This window comes from Patiria miniata, unplaced genomic scaffold, assembly GCF_015706575.1.
Source record: "Patiria miniata isolate m_02_andy unplaced genomic scaffold, ASM1570657v1 HiC_scaffold_11, whole genome shotgun sequence".
NCBI lineage: Eukaryota > Metazoa > Echinodermata > Asteroidea > Valvatida > Asterinidae > Patiria > Patiria miniata.
The window spans coordinates 1,964,261-1,981,083 of record NW_024037049.1 but is presented as its reverse complement, the minus strand read 5'-3'; the positions used below and the strand labels follow the sequence as shown (position 1 = coordinate 1,981,083).

The following is a 16,823-nucleotide window of genomic DNA, read 5'->3' as shown; positions in this document are numbered from 1 at the left end:
TATCCCAGTGCCAGGTACTCTGATAGGAGAAGAAGAAAGGACGTCGCACGCATACCCATGCGTGCCGCCGAGTCCATTCTACGGGTGACATCCTCCAGTTTTCCACGGGTCTTGTCCGTAAAAAGGAACTTTGGATGAAGCTGTCCCTCGGTCAGCGGCGAGTTTGTCAATGGCCGAGTCCGGCAGGACTGGAGTTGAGAAATATTTCTCGAAATCCCCTGGGGGAAAATGATAATACGAGTCTACGCGCTTAGCATAGGCACTCCATGTCTTTGCGTGCATTATCCCATCGATGTGGTCAACGCACACGCGGTCCAGGGGCATTGTGGGAAACGCCCGGACCGGTTCTGCCGTCGGTCCCGATCTCTTCTTGAATGACTGACGTTCAGGAGGAGGAGGAGGTTCGGTCCCAGCAGGAAGATTCAGAACTCTGATCATATCCCGTTGGCCCTTTTAAATTTTTTTTTTTTTTTCCGGGTCAGCTCGCTCTCGTCCGCCGAGTTGTCAGAGTACGGGGGCGAGTTGTCACCGGGGAATGGGAACCAGGCCCCGGGGGCGAAGCAGCGCCGTCACGGTATCGAGCCCCGCTCGGACTCTAGTGACACCGATGGGTGTAAACTAATACCGGGCAGTGACGCCGGTGCACGGCTCTCCGTGCACGGCATTGTCCGCTGGTCTGTAGTCACCCCACCACGGCCGTGATGACTGGCGGGTGGGGGCTGTAATTCTGGAGGGGACTCTGGCGCACGGCTAACCGTGTGCGGTATGTCGCTTTGGCCCGGAGTCATCCAGCTGTGAACGTAGTCTCCCTGTCGGCCCGACAATGAGGCCGCGAGGGAGTGAAAAGCCTCCAAAAAATCATCGCGTGAAATCGGGTCGCTACCCTTGTGGCGTTTCCCACGGTGTGATTGATCGGATGACTCACTAGAACTCGTCGAAGAACGTCGAGAACGGCGGTTCTTTTTCGATTTTTGAAGAACGACTCCGAGTAGTTGCCGAGGATTGCGGGGACACGGGGATGCCCGAACAACGAATAAAATCCGATGTAGAGGCATGGCCCTCCGAGCGTAGCGTTAACGCTCTAGGGGAATCCCAGGGATTCGGCTCTACGCTATCAATAGCCCGGGCGGCCGACAGCGCCCCCACGCCGGTAACATAGGCGGGTGCTGTACGGTCGATTAACCGGCCATATAACAGCCCATCCCCAGGCATCGTGGTAATCACGGGGCTGGGTGGGCCTGGGTGCACTGAGCCATGGAGGAGTACTTCCTCCGGCTGCGTGTGCCCCGTAGATTAACGGTCGATTAACCGGCCATATAACAGCCCATCCCCAGGCATCGTGGTAATCACGGGGCTGGGTGGGCCTGGGTGCACTGAGCCATGGAGGAGTACTTCCTCCGGCTGCGTGTGCCCCGTAGACGGGCCAGGGACAGGCACGGTGCGCCCCGTAGCGGGGCCACCTTTTGCCGTACGTCCCTTTATGGGTACTGCCCCGGCGTCAGACAATTTCCTTGTCTTGCCGGTGCGTTTCCCCTTCAGTTGGGCGGACCCGTGAATATTGACCGAAGACGGTGGGGTTGTACGGCCCCCCGCTTGGTCAACGGGTCCGTCAGCTCCGACAGCCGGCAGTGGCTGAAGGGGCCGACTAGGGGACTGATGCCGCGGTGACGTACCATCACCGGTGCAGTCCCCCGAGAACTCGGGCTTGTCTGGTGGGATGTACGTCCCTCCATTATCGACACACCCAGTCCTCCCCAACTTCCTAGATTTACTCATTTCTTACTTCACTTTCACTCAAATACTTCACTAGAACAACTCTACAATAAACACTTTCTCTTTATTTCTTCGAAATAGCTTTCTCCAAGCAAAAGAGGTACCAATAAAATAGTGAAATTCAGGTCGATTGAAATTCCACGTTATACCTCGCCTGCGGCTAAGAGAAAAAGAGGACGCTAACGTAGTGCGCATGTCACAGGGCGTCGTGGGTAGGACACGTGAGGGCGCTATTGTATGTAAAACTCTTAGCGAATTGCCTGCCGGCATAGGGAACAATGCATATGTAGTATTCGCTCTACAGGTAAGTAGAGTGATGTAGACCTTAGAATTTAACTTCACTGGCAATGTTTCATGAATACAAACTAGGCTTAGTAAACAACTACATGCCTTTTTAGTAGCCAACTAGGCTTAGTAAGGTTTCATGAATATCGCCCCTGGTATCTACTCGTCTCTCCCACTTTTTGGAATGATCAAGTTTGTTGTCATCCAACCAGTTTGCTTATCGCAAGAATCTTGGTACAATAGATGCTCTCCTCACAATCTCTCACAAATTACTGTCAGCTCATGATCATGGTCATGAGGCAAGGGTTGTCCAACTGGACCTGTCGGCTGCCTTTGATCGAGTCAATCATGACGGTTTATTTTGGAAGTTACAGAGTGTTTGGGTAGGTGGATCGTTGCTCTCAGTCTTGACTCAATTTCTGAGGGGACTAACTCACCGGGTATGTGTCTATGGCAGCTTCAGTGACTGGTACAATGTCCATTCAGGCGTTCCTCAAGGAAGTGTTCTTGGAAATTTGTTGTTCAACATTTACACAATCGACCTGTTTAAGATCACCATGAATTCACTGTACCGCTACGCTGACAATGTAACTCTGATTGCGATAGTTGATTCACCTCAGTGATGTCGTGCCGTCTGCGAATCGTTAAATGATGATCTTTGTAGCATATGTAGATGGTGCGACAAGTGGAACATTAAGTTGAACACATTAAAGTAGAGTACCTAGCTTGTGCATCTCCTGATCTCGCAGCCTCCATCCACCGCATGACAATCTACTCCTTGACGGTTCAATTCTCAGTTGTTGCGATGAATTTGAAAGTTTCAAGTTTGATCCGAAATTAACCTTCGGACGTCATATTTGATCGCAAACTTGGAATAATGAGGAAGGCCTATGAAATATTCAATGATGTCTCCATCTGTGCTTGCTGTTTCCGCTGCTTTGTCCTTCCACTTCTTGAGTATTGTGCTCTATTTTAGTCATCTGCTGCTGCATCTCTTATCCATCTCATTGACAGGGTACTCCATACGATTTCTTTGTGACGGCAATGCTCTGTGTGATCTGGGTCATTGACGCAATGTCAGTAATGTATGTATGCTGAACAAGATACAATCCAATCGGCTTCATCCACCATACGATTGTCCCCGAGCTGTGTGTGCCGGCAAGAAATACTTGGCTTGCATCTTCTCTGCATACGCTTACTCTGCAGCCAATGAGATGTCGTATCAGCCAGTTAGAGGATTATTTCTTTGCCCAGTGCCGTACAGCTAGGGAATTCCTTAGATGGTGATACATGTGCAGCAGGCAGTGTGCATACTTTTAATTCAATGGCCAACAGGAATCTAAGGTCCATTTAATTATTTCTAGTGTTGCTCGCTATTGTCCAGTTTTTAGTCTATCTCACATGTTCTTGTTATCTGGTTCTTTATTTTGATTGTTGATCAATCTTCTTTGAGTGGTCGGGCACAACCCGACCACTGTCTGGAATTGTTCTCATAAATCTTCTTTCTTTCTCTTTTTATTCCGGACAATACTTCTCCGTGGGTTTTCTCCTAAACGGTTCATGATTAAACTTGTAACTTTCAATATATATCGACCCTCATCCCAAGTGGTGCATATTACTCTGACGTCATGATGACGTCATCGGGTGTCAAATTACAAGTGATTTTAGCTGAAAAAGGGTCAAATTACTTTCACCCATAACTCTTGAACAAAATAATCAGTGATGTTTATATTCTGTAATTGATGAACATTTCTCATTGTGTACGTGAACTCACTTGACGCCTTCTTCCGGGTCAACCGGAAGGTTAAAGTTAGGTGAATTCAAAATGAAGACTTTAGCCTGAAATCAAAACAAAGCAAAATTTCTTCCACACAGTTTATGGTATGATCATAAAACCTAGTGTGAAATTGTACCACGTTACGAAGATACTATATATTTTGTTACGTCAACATGACGTCATCATGTATCAAATTACAAGTGATTTAAGGGCAAATTTTGATGAAATAGTTTGCGCTATATCTTTTGAACTAAATATAGTATCGTGTTTGTTTTTTCGTGAGGTAGTAGACTATGCTGTGAGAAACAATTCTTGTCCCCGGACACAAAACCGCTTGACCTTCACTTCCGGTGTTACTGGAAGTGCAATAACAACCGAGTATAACTCAAAAGGGGAAGCATTTTACTACACACATATATTTTGAAAGTGTTTATTGAGGAATGCCAGACACAAAACAGTGTGATGACGACATCTTTCGAAAGGGCGCCCCCTAGCGGCATATTAAATAGTGTTTGCTTTCTTTAATTTGAAAACCATCTGTTAAAATTTCACAAAACCGCCCCTTGATATTCTTTGATTAACCACAGATAATTTGGCAAGGTTTCAAATTCATGACGTCATGAGACCGGAAGTTACTTCTATGAGAATTTGAAAACGATAATATTTTTAATTTAATTATATCATTTGATTCATGTCGTATATCTTCGTAGCCAAAATAACAATATCCCTTACAATGTTTACCTTTTGCTTCCAAATACTGTGCGTCATCAAACCGGAGTTAGGTGTTATGAATGCATACAGTTATATTTTCCATATTTTCATACGTTATTTTACTTCACAACGAACATTTATCCACTCCGAACTAAACAGTATTCACTTCCCGTTTTTGAATAATGACGCCATTAAGCCAGAAATAACTTGTATGTGTACATAGAATATTTCCTAAAATTTATCACACCGTTAAAGATGTATTGTTTTAATCAAAATAATTGATTGTACTGGAAAGGATTTAATTTTGTGATCCTTGTTCTAACATGAATATATTTATAACTCAACTTCGGCAGTGTTTAATGAACAAATTGCCTACCCGACCACTCTGCGTTTGTAACAACAAACGCGAACCTCTAGTTCTTTCTTTCTATTTTTCAAGACAATATTCTCTGCGGGTTTTCTCCTAAACTGTATATGGTATGAACTTGTAACTTTCAACATATATCGACCCTCATCCCCAGTGGTGCATGTTACTCTGACGTCATGATGACTTCATCGGATGTCAAATTACAAGCGATTTTGGTTGAAAAAATTACCAACGTCTTGCACTTATTACTTTTAAACAAAATAATCAATCATGTTCATTCGTTGTAATCATACAGACCATTAATTGATAAACTTTTTGTTGTCTACCTGACTGGCTTGACCTTTACCTCTGGGTCAACCGGAAGGTCAAAGTTAGAAGAATTTTAAATACAGACAGAAGCTTCAAAATTAAAACGAACCGAATTTCTTCCTAACGATTTATGGGATTATGATAAAATCTAGTATGAACTTGAACCCCGTCTGAAGATGTTAAAAAAAAACCTGACATCATTATGACATCATCAGGTATCAAATAACAAGCAATTTAAGAGCCAGATTTGAAAAAATCTGTTATTTGTTATTTTTTCATATCAACTACATAAAACTTTGCGAGGTTACAAAATTATGACGTTGTCAGACCAGAAGTTACCGTTGGGAGAATTTCAAAAAAGATAATTTTTTATTTAATTCTATCATTTGATCCCTGTCTTATGGTCTTATGGTCTTAAACACTTTTCCAGTGTCAAATGAAATTTTGACTCCTATAAAATCCTGTGCCTTTTACAGTTTCATTGGTTGAACGTTCACAATCCTCACTTGAGCATGCTGCGTTCTGTGTCACATTGCCCAGTACGCGTGATGCACACACAAATCTACATATAAGGAGTTATTTACGTCTTCTGGTGAGGACATAATATAATATAGAAGGAGGGGCATTTAAAAAAAAACATGAAGTAAAACTGTTGAACAAAATCGTTGTGAATTTATAAGTTTTGACTTGTTTTGACTTTTGGACTGAAAAGTTTTAAATTTTTGACCGAAAAGGTGTTCATTCGGCTCAGGTAATTATCAGCATCCAGACTCCAACCGGTCTTAAACATTGTGTTTAAAATCGGCCATAGGACCTTTCCCTCAGTTAAATATGATAATTTTATGGTGGAAGTTTTGATTATTTTAATTGTGCAAATATACATGCTGTACTAAATTAGTGTTTGCGAACAATTCAGTTCGGTTTGGTTCGCCTTGGAAGTCCTTTGTTCGGTTCGGTTTAAAAAACGCCAATCCTGTCCTTAATAAAATTGGCACCAAATGTGCTATGATCAGGAGCGTAATATGTGACCGACCAGGTAAATTTTTTTTTAACCTTTTGGCCAGCTAGAGCTAGAGGGTAAAAGGGTCACAAACATTTAAAATATATATGAATAACTTACTCAAGGGCCCTTTCTTAGTTGCTTTTGACTTTGCCTCTTCCAATTTTTTCTTTTCTTCCTTCTGCTTTTGCTTCAGGGCCAAGTCATCCTAATGAGAGGGAATAATCAAATACATGTAACCAGTAGCATCCAATCTGTTATTGTAACCAGAAACAGGTGTCTCATGTACATATAATTAAAAATATGTGAAGACCTAGACAATAGCCCTAGCCAAGACACGTAGCCTAAAATTGCAGGTCACTTGCTGATTTCCAATGTACATTTGTTCACAAGGGGGTAATAATCCGGGGGGGGGGGGGGGGGGAGGGTTATATATATATCCCCCCCCCCCAACTGAATAGTGGAGAAACAAAGTACAAAAGCTTTAAAAATGTAAGAGCGAGTTTTTTGATATTGATATACATGTTTATTCTGAAGAGCGCTCCCCGTAAATGTGGTGTCCAACCCCCCCCCCCCCACGCCGCTGTTTGTTCAGCCTATGAAAGCATAATACTTATACATATACATGTAACATTGTAAACATACAAGACAGTTATGTTATGCTGAGCAGAGCCACATGCCTACATGTGACATGCCTAGTGAGGGAAACATCAGTGGCACAATTCAGTGGGGACACCCCCCCCCCTCCAATTGAACCACTTCAATGAATAGACTCTCTAATTAGCAAGAATGATTTTTTTAACAAGGTGTTTTGTGTTTAAATTTGTAAATAACCAACTTCCTTAATCTTTACACAACATTTCCACTGAACCTATTTTTATCATTACTAATTGATTAAGCTATGCTAAGTCACTATTAAGCAGTCTGTGATCCATGTTGTTTACTGTATTTCTATGATATCATATATTATGATTCCTTCTTAAACTCCTATTTTATTTTAATTGGGCAGATTCACCACAAGCACTTGGCTTTTATGATGATGCCTCCACACCTGTTATAATGTACAACTTGGAAACAAATTGGACTTGGGAGCTAAAATCTGTTGTGATACATGTACACAGAAGTGACTTTCACCCAGTCTATTAAAAACTTCTTGGTTGACACAGAATATTTGTACTCAACTTTTTCGCAACAGCTCTCATTGGTTTTGTACACGTTTTTTAATCGAGACCGTCCTTGATTACGTTCCTGTCCTCGATTCACTGATGATGTTGCACGTGTGTGTCCTCGATTTACACCATAAACAAATGCACACACCCAAGTGTGTATTTGCCTGCAATCGGGGACCCTTATTGTCCCTCTTTGGTTTGTACTCTTAACGTTTAAGGAAGACCTCCCATATGTTTTGTACACATTGCCAAATTGGGGACCCTTTGGGAATTGGGGACCCCATTGTCCTCTATCATGTCTATTGTTCAACGTCCCCTACTGAATGCAGAAACAAACCCACACACATCCATCTTTGTAAACACCGGCAATTGTGGACCCCCCCCATTGTCCATAATCCTCATTCCTTTGTTTGTACTTTTTAGCACACATCCATCTTTGCAAACACCGGCAATTGTGGACCCCCCTCCCATTGTCCGTAATCCTCATTCCTTTGTTTGTACTTTTTAGCAAGTACTGGTACTTAACTTTTTTACTCATTGCTTTTGTACACGATCGTGGACTATCGGTCAATTCGTGGACATATTGTTTGTGCCCTAACCCTCTTGTCCTTGGTCCACGATTACCAGTGTCTACACACTCACATGTTTACGTTACATACCCAGACCTGCCAACCTTTGGGATCAAAAAACTTTATTGTGAATCTCCAAAGGTTGTATTTTTCATAAAAAAAATTATTTTTCAAAAATATGCATATACCGTACAAGCTATGCAAACAGATAAATGTGGCTACAATGCTGCAACTTTAATGCATCTTTATTACGTTATAGACAAAAACATGACCAGAAGTCTCCCTGCAGGTGTTAAACCCAATCAAACAGTTTGCATGAATAAGGATATTGATCATATACCTTATTCATAAACAAACTGCTTTAAAAACTATTAATAGCAGGTCTTCTTAAACTAAAGACTAGAGTAAACCCTAATATTTGAAATAAATAAAATTATTATGCAGGTGATAATCTAAACTTATTCATGTTTTATCGCATGTCGCTGCCAAGACAAGTGCCAGTTTCAATCATAATCACATGCATGGCCGTACTGAATGTAAAAAAAAATACACAGTGACCAATTTTTATTTTACAAAAACACATCAAAAAGAACTTGGCCTACCTTAAAAAGAAAACGATTTCTTGCATGTGCTGGCTGATTAAATCGCTCTATGCGCAGCATTGTTTTTATTCCAATTTTTATTATCATTTCAGAACGCTTTATAAAGTTACTAAAACATGCTCAACATGCTCAACGAAACAACGCGTGCACGTGTGTTGTGACTAACGAACATTAACATCGAAGCGTATTCTGTATCGCGTTCACTTAGAAAAAGAAAGTCGGTTGATCGCGACTGCATGTACGATCTGATGTACGTACTCCTGCTGGTAAGTTGTTTATGAATGCAGACATTAAATTTTGCGGCGGGGGTGCCACTGCTTGAAGTATCGGACCACTCCAGAACTGGACTGGTTCTAGTTTGTGATACTGTGTACATCATTTACATCATACCTTCAGTGAGAATCGCAAAACCAGATTCAGTTCGTGCAGTACATCGTTTACTTGGCTTCGTGCATGTGTACGTTGATTCAGCCGATTTTATCTAGCATAATCTACACTCACAGCCGCTTTGAACTAGGATTTTTTTCCAGCCATGCCAAAATGGTCGAAACCCGTATTTTATGGGGGCAAAATGTACGGTCGTATTTTCAACAAATTCCCGTATGAAATATGGCAGAGTCGTACTAGTTGGCAGGTCTGCATACCTAGTGTTGACTTTTTTTTCTTTTCATGTAATTAAGAAAAACCTGTGAAAAAAACTCTTTTACTCAAACTGTGAAAACCCTTTTCGACCCATATTTGTTTCTATAATTCCTTGTGTGTTTCTCTTCATTTTGTGACGGATAAACCTAACCCCAAATTGCCTCTAAACCTGTTTTCCAGAGAGGGGGAAACCTTGTGTGGACGTGGGCAAGTCCACACAATGTATCTTGAAACTGGTTATGTGGACATCTTTTGTTCCGAAGTCCACATAGTGAATGTAGTGCTTGTCCACACCGATACACAGAAGGAATACGCAATATCCCCTGTCTGGCTTGAAAGCCAGAGGGATAAAAATACTGCAAGTGAGACTTGCGCAATCCCCCTGGCATGCTGGCAGTTTTTATGTCAGTTAGTACGGACACTTGTCAGTGTCCCTAACCAAAATGGAAGATTTCTATTGTTTTAGCAATAGTGACCTCGACCTTTGACTTGTCGGCCCCAAAGGCAATAGGCTTGATAAGACTACCAAGAGCAACCCACAAACCATATTTAGAGTTGTTTCTAAGTAAAGTATTTCTCAAGCTTCAGTGCTGACAATGTTTCTATTGTTTTAACAATAGTGACCTTGGCCTTTGACCAGTCGGCCCAAAAAGCAAGAGGCTTCTTAAGACTACCAAGGACAACCCACAAACCAAATTTGAAGTTCCTAAGAAAAGTATTTCTCAAGTTATTGTTCTGACAAGAGTTAACCTAACTAAAACACCCACACACATACAAGTGTTTATTTGCCTACAATAGGGGACCCCCTATTGTCCCTCTTCTGTTTGTACTCTAACTTTTTAGGAAGACATCCCATATGTTTGTACACATGGGAATTGGGGACCCTATTGTCCTCTTTTGTTCAACGTCCCCTACTGAATGCAGAAACAAACTCACACACACCCATCTTTGTAAACACCGGCAATCGTGGACTCTTCATTGTCCGTAATCCTCATTCCTTTGTTTTGTACTACTAACTTTTTAGCAACAGCTGTGACTGGTTTTGTACACGAATTTCAATCGTGGACGTTCGGTCAATCGTGGACGTATTGTTTGTGCCATAACCCTTTTGTCCTAGGTCCATGATTGCCGGTATTTACACACTCAGACATCCACACAAAAGCTATCGCAATGTCCCCCTCCGGCTTACAGCTAGGGGAATAAAAAGACAAAATGGAAACAGCTTTTTACTTCATCAAGTTCCTTGTGCTCTTTCTTGGCTTGCTTCAAAGGTTTCTTCTTTCCTCCTGCAATAAATCAACAAAAACACAAAGAGTTACAGACATTATTTGTGCTTTTATATTAGTTGGCTGTAAATCGATTTGTACAGTCTTTGTTGAGTTCAGTTCCTGCCAACAGAATACTCTTTATAAAATTGTGGAAGGTTTAATGTAATATGTGAACAGCACTTTGCTTTTTTAAAATTCATATTGAGGACTGAAAGGTCTGGGCAACATGAGTTTAAAAATAAATTGCAAATGATTTTCCATTTCCCAAGCTTATTGTTTAACAATTTAAATATCCAGTTACATTTAAGTGCTATATTATGAGATTGGAAGTCAAGTTAAGACCACCTTTGTTTAAATTGCAAACCTTTGTTTTTCTTGAAATTTTGTCTGTGTTGCCATTCCAGATAAACGGAAACACTAAGTTATCTATTTTCAAAACATACTTTTGTAGGGTTGGAATAACAGATGCTAAAAAAGTAAATATTGGTATTGCCTGACTATTTACAAACGTTACTCTTCCTGGTAATGTCAGATGTCTTCTTTTCCATTGATTAATTAAATTCACACAATTTATCACCTTTTCTTCCCACATCAATTCATAACATTCATTCATATTATTTCCAAAATAAATGCCTAATGTTTTAATTGGTCCTCGCTGCCAATTTATAATTTCTAAAAGGTTTGGTCCAGATCAATGTTACCAATAATTAGTCCTTTTATTTTTGGAGGTTAGATTTTGGTTCTGCAATACTTCCAAAATTTGTCACAATATTGATGGCATTTGTAATTGATGCAAAATCAGATAAAAAAAGAGTTGTATCATCTGCGTACATTGAAATACGTAAATCTGTTTTAGGTAAATCTGCCTATTGCCTAGTAAGATAGGCCTCATTTTTCTACATTCTTTTTCTTTTTTGAATAGCGGATAGTTAAGTCACTGATTTTTATTTTGCAAATTTCCTATCGACATCTTTCATCTTCAAATTCCGTTACACGTAAATCTGTTTTGTTTGTTAATAACCCCATTTATTTCTTGATTCATTCTTCTGCAATGATTAGGAATAACAGTGTAGAGAGAGCACACCGTTTCCTGAGGCCTCGTTTTAACGTGAAAAATTGAGACATATGGCCATTGTTTATTATTGTACTTTGAATATTTGTATACATTGTTGGATCCAAAGTTGAATTTTATAAGCGTTTTGAATCAAAAGTCCCATTCTACTGTGTCAAAAGCCTTTTCGTAGTCTAAGAAGAGAATTGCCGTATTTTTGTCCTTCATTTTACTAAAATGAATGACATCATCAATTAATCTTATACTGTTTCCTATGAATCTTCTTTTGATGTAACCGGACTGATCTTCTTGAATGTTTCCTATAACACTTGATAAACGATTTGCTAAAGCTTTCGCAGCTACTTTATAATCAATGTTTAAAAGACTAATAGGTCACCAGTTTTTTAAATTGGTTCGGTTACCTTTCTTATACAAATCTTATACAAAAGTTAAATTACAGCACGTCGTTGTGACGTAGGGAGTTCTCCTTCTTTATAACTTCTGTTCATTGAACCTATGAAGAGCAATTTAATGTTTCCCAAAAAACCTTCTACGGTTAGGCCAAAAAAAAAAATAAGTCGGTCTCTGGTCAGCGCGCGCGTCGATTTTAATCATGCGCGTCAATTTTTTTTTCCCCAAAATGTTCCGCGGTAGCTCCAACAGCGCCCTCTTTTGCCGCACCTCCTCAGTTTTTGTTACCAAAGAGCACCAAGGAATGGGAAATTGCACCAAGGCAATTTATCGAGAGCAGCAAGGCAAATTATTGAGGACACCAATGTACATGAGGAAACCAAAAAAGCAAATGCATGTAGTACCCCACCTTGTCTGTACAATCGAAGCTTGAAGAAAAAAAGAAGAAGCTGCGTCCCCGCGTCAATTCCGGAACTTTGTTCTGACCAGAGACCGAATATTTATTTTTTTTGGGCCTTAGACCATCTATACCTAGGCTTTTATTATTTTTCAGAGTTTTTAATGCTTTGGCATATTCTGCTTCAGTGAGAATTCCTTCACATTTTTCTTTTTGTTTTTCATCTAGCACAAAATCAAATTCTGTGTCATTTAGGTATCCGTTCATTTGATCAGCATCAACACTATTTGAAGAGTAAAGTTTTTGGTATAAGGTTTTCTGTTCAAGGAGTATTTCAATTTGATCTTTTATTATGCTGCCGTTTTCACTTTTCAGCTGTATAATGTGTTTTCTCAAGGCATTGCGTTTTTCAAGACCTCAAAAGTATCTACTATTCGTTTCAACTTCCTCAGACCATCTTTCTCTGGATCGAACCTTATGTCCTTCAATCTCTTTATCATACATGTTTTCTAATGTGCTTTGAAGTTTGTTTATCTCAAAAGAATTGTCTTCAAAATCGCTATTCAAGTTTGTTATTCTGGCTTTTATCGATTCTTTGACTAATTTTCCTACATTCTTTTTCCTTTTTTAATACCAGATCGTAAAGTCACTGATCTTTATTTTGCAAATTTCCCATCGACATTTTTCATCTTCAAATTCCGTTATCAACTCTTCTGACAACGTATCTAAGTACATTTGCATTCTATTTTGAAAAGTTTTATCACTGAGAAATGACCTATTAAATTTCCAGTATCCTTGTCCTCGTTGAATATTGTTTACAAATGTCACTGAGATCGCTTGATGATCGGTTTTAATGCCTGGTCGTATAATATCACTTAATATGACCGTATCTACCAGTGAAGTGGAAATAAGAAAGTAGTCAATTCTAGTTTTTATTAGTGGATTCTTCCTTCTGAAGGTATACTGATACGTGTTTGGATTTTGGTCTCTCCATATGTCTGTTACTTAGTTTCTTTTTGCAAAGGACGTTAATGAATGTTGTATCTCGCTTACATATTTAATTCCTCCCTCTTTATCACATTTGTGGTTTAAAACACAGTTGAAGTCACCACCTAGAATAAGTTCATTATTGTTAGGAATATAATGAGATATCAATTTTTCTACCTTTTTAAAGAATTGTACCCTTTCTTTACAAGTGTTGGGGGCATATATATTCATAAACGAAATACTTTTGTCTTCATGAATTGTTACATATTGTTACACCCGTAAGGGAGACGGGTGGTTGACAGAATAAATCTGTAAGCAAAGGCAGAAAAGGAACTAGAGCTAATGTGCTTCCCGAAGCACAGATATCAGCCTAAATTGCCGTTTTATCGGTTTGTCTGAATACTAACTCGCACTGAACACAAGGTGATCATCGCTAAATGTGGCCGAGATCGGCAAAAGAATGTAACAGGAACAACTATGAACATTTGACATTAAGACTGCCGAAACATTACATAAAATAGCCGTCAAGACAATACATGAAACAGTAGTTAATGCCAGTATATTAATCCTTAAAAACACTCAAAAATTAATCACAGCAGTAGTGTTACTTATTGGCCTCCGTACTTTTTAATCTACGGCATGAGAATATGGCTGAACACATGTCTTTAAGGTGGCACAGCTTCATGCTATGACAGACCGAAGGAATGCAGTATTCAGACACCACTTCTGCGGTTGTAGGCAAAGTCTGTGGAGAGTGTGGCACTGTATGTCACACAACATCCACAGTATCGTGGTGGTTTGAAACCTTCCCAGAATTCCTATGTTTTTATATTGCTTTATACATGCGTTTGAAAAATGAAAAACTTGAAATAACTCGACAACCAAATAAGTCAGGAATATGAAATTTGAGAATTAGAGATAAAACAAGTCAGGTGTGTTTACAAACACAAATGCCCCGCAACCATGACTGTTTCCATGACATAACACCACTCTAACACCACCCACACACCCACGGAAGGACAAGGCGGAAACAGTATGCCCCTTCGGCTTCGCCGCGGGGCATAAAAATACACTGAACATGGCTGCAAAGATTTAAAATGTAAAACACTGACTTTTCACTGACCGGCGCCTTTGAATGACTATTTTTGTCAGATACTGTGCGCCTTACAAATGCTTTGTTATTATTATTATTATTATTAGTTTTTGAATTTTGTTTCATAAAATGACCCCTACTGACCAATAGGTGACCACTGGCCAAATTCTGTGAACAACTTTTGTGAGGCTTGGTCCAAAGATACAACTGACCAAGTTTTACATCAATTGGGTCAAGACTGGGGGAGAAGAAGCATTTTGTAAATATTCATTAAATGACCTCTAGTGCCCCTTTAACCCTCCGAGCAGCTTACCAAAAAAAATCACACCGTGGAACCACATGGAGAATTTGATCACCACATGTGTTTATAGGTAAATAACCCTGGCATGCCTGTACATGCACAAGATATAGGTCATTCACATTGCCAGGGCACAGTGGTTTAAAACCATATGTGACCCAGACATCAGTATATTCCAGGACTTTAAACAGTCAAATGTCCTATAAAATACATCAAGCATGTTTAAATACCATCTCTGGGTCCAGAAAACTAGGTTGGCTATTATCTAAAAACGTAACTCACCGAAATTGTCAAAAATTGGAGCTAAATTTCAAAAGAGGGCGCTATTTATCAATGGCACCCTCTTTTGACGATTTTTGCATTAATGATTATTACACGACCATATCGCTTCTCATCACCGCGCGTACCGGCACGGAAGCCAAACATTTTGTTGTTGTTAATTTTGGATTTACTATGTTAAATAAAGATTAAACCAGCTTGCAAATGCAAGTTTTCAAGGTGATTACTTGGTTATTATTTTTAATAATATATTCCCTGTGATAAGGCTATTTATTTGCAAAATGTTATCATTAATCTTACTATTATTTTCTGTTGTGTTTTACCGTGGAAATCCGAAAATGGTGCTCTTAAGTAGTGCAGCTGGTATTTGTTCCTTCTCGCTAAGAGAAAACCTGTAATTCTTGAGACTTATTTGTGAAAACAGATAAAATCATATATTGGGCCACTGCTCTTACAAAAATGGCTTTCCTCAATTCATCTAATATCGCGCCCGTTCTTCTGCTGCTGGCGTGGTCCCACTTCATCTAGAGGATTAATTCTCGGGCAATCAAGCTCAGCTTTGGGAACATCAGCTTCATCCCCTTCTGACATAATATAATTGTGAAATCCATAGCCTCCGCAACAGTAATTGATAAAGTGTCAAGCATTTGTTTTTGACAAACGGCTCTTTTTCAAAACTTACAAAATGTTCATAAAAAGAAAATCTGGTTGGTTTTTGAGAGAGTAGCTGCGGTGGTGATCTATTAAATTCGGCTCATATCTAATTTTCCTTTCATTTTCTTAATCGCTTAGAAATGTTCAGTTTATGTAACCTTCTCCTATGTCGGTTGTAGTCTATTATTAGTTCTTATATAATCCGGCCTCTTCTTCCGGCCGACCCTTCTCTTTAGATATTTATTCCACGTCTCATTTAGAGGGTGGCGTATTTGATTGTGCGATCTTCTTTTCCGTTGCCAAATTAATGGAACAGATGGAGTGGAGGAGTCCTTGTCATATGAAGAAAATGGGGGACGTAAGGGCTTGGTTTCAGAAAAGTCATGCAGAAAAATAATCATAAAATTATCAGAAAATATTATGATCTCAGTGTTTACATTTAAGTCATTGTCGATGCTTTACATCACAATGACAGCTCTGGTCAGGAGTTGTGGCTGGACGTTATTATCAACAAATCAGTCCTTGAAAGTATCTGGCTTCCGTGGGGAAAACACGTTTGGTTGGCTGAAATGGTGTTCTGTTGGTTTTCCTGGCCTTGCCAGGCCTAAGACATTTTATTACAATCACGAACACCAGGAACATGATGTTGTCGTTTGGCTGACCGCGCCCGGTGTGGGCCTACACCGAAACGTTGTGCGAAAAATATAATCTTTCATCTCTAATTCTATCTACATTTTCCATGAAAAAGAAAACCATTAACAGCTCAATTTCTTCAATAATGGTTTACTGTAAATCCCACACGAGCCCCGAGATTTGAACCTTCTTACACAGATTTCCGAAGTGCAAGCGACGACACCGAGCCCAACACAGCGATCACGCTAGACAAATCTCAACAATAGAGGGCGCTGTTCACTGCGTCGCCAGCGACAGCGTTTTACGTAAAATCCCAGCTGAGGACTGCTTACAAAGTTGATTTTCTTCGGCACAAAGATGCATTGCGCGACTTTTCCGGTTGATTATATTTGTAGCCAAATAATCAGAGTACCAATTTATGAAGAAAATAGACAATTTTACCCAGGCCGTTTATGGCCGATTGTAGAAATGTATCAGCGAACATAATCTGAGTGTCTTTTGCTTTTTTTGGTACTTCTACCTAATTTACCGTAAGTTTTCCTCGCAAA

At 39.9% G+C, this 16,823-nt stretch overlaps 1 protein-coding gene and 1 long non-coding RNA gene across 2 annotated transcripts; both read right to left on the bottom strand.

Moving 5' to 3' along the window:
- Positions 1–458: 458 nt before the first annotated feature.
- On the bottom strand, positions 459–1,994 carry LOC119741668. Its single transcript, XM_038217510.1, has 2 exons — positions 1,396–1,994; positions 459–1,269 (listed from the first exon to the last, which is right to left on the bottom strand). Exons 1-2 carry the CDS (start codon positions 1,774–1,776, stop codon positions 925–927), a joined length of 726 nt encoding a protein of 241 aa, XP_038073438.1. The 5' UTR covers positions 1,777–1,994; the 3' UTR covers positions 459–924.
- Positions 1,995–6,397: 4,403 nt separating this feature from the next.
- Positions 6,398–11,020, bottom strand: LOC119741660. Its single transcript, XR_005272762.1, has 2 exons — positions 10,435–11,020; positions 6,398–6,430 (listed from the first exon to the last, which is right to left on the bottom strand). It is a non-coding gene; the product is annotated as an uncharacterized LOC119741660 (long non-coding RNA).
- Between the last annotated feature and the right edge of the window lie 5,803 nt (positions 11,021–16,823).

What these genes read in the sequence shown, in the direction of transcription:
- LOC119741668 (XM_038217510.1), bottom strand. Translation starts at nt 1,776, where the DNA reads ATGAGTAAATCTAGGAAGTTGGGGAGGACTGGGTGTGTCGATAATGGA. An exon ending in CGGGGCACACGCAGCCGGAG is followed by an intron (nt 1,270 to 1,395) that starts GAAGTACTCCTC and finishes ACGCAGCCGGAG; the next exon opens with GAAGTACTCCTCCATGGCTC.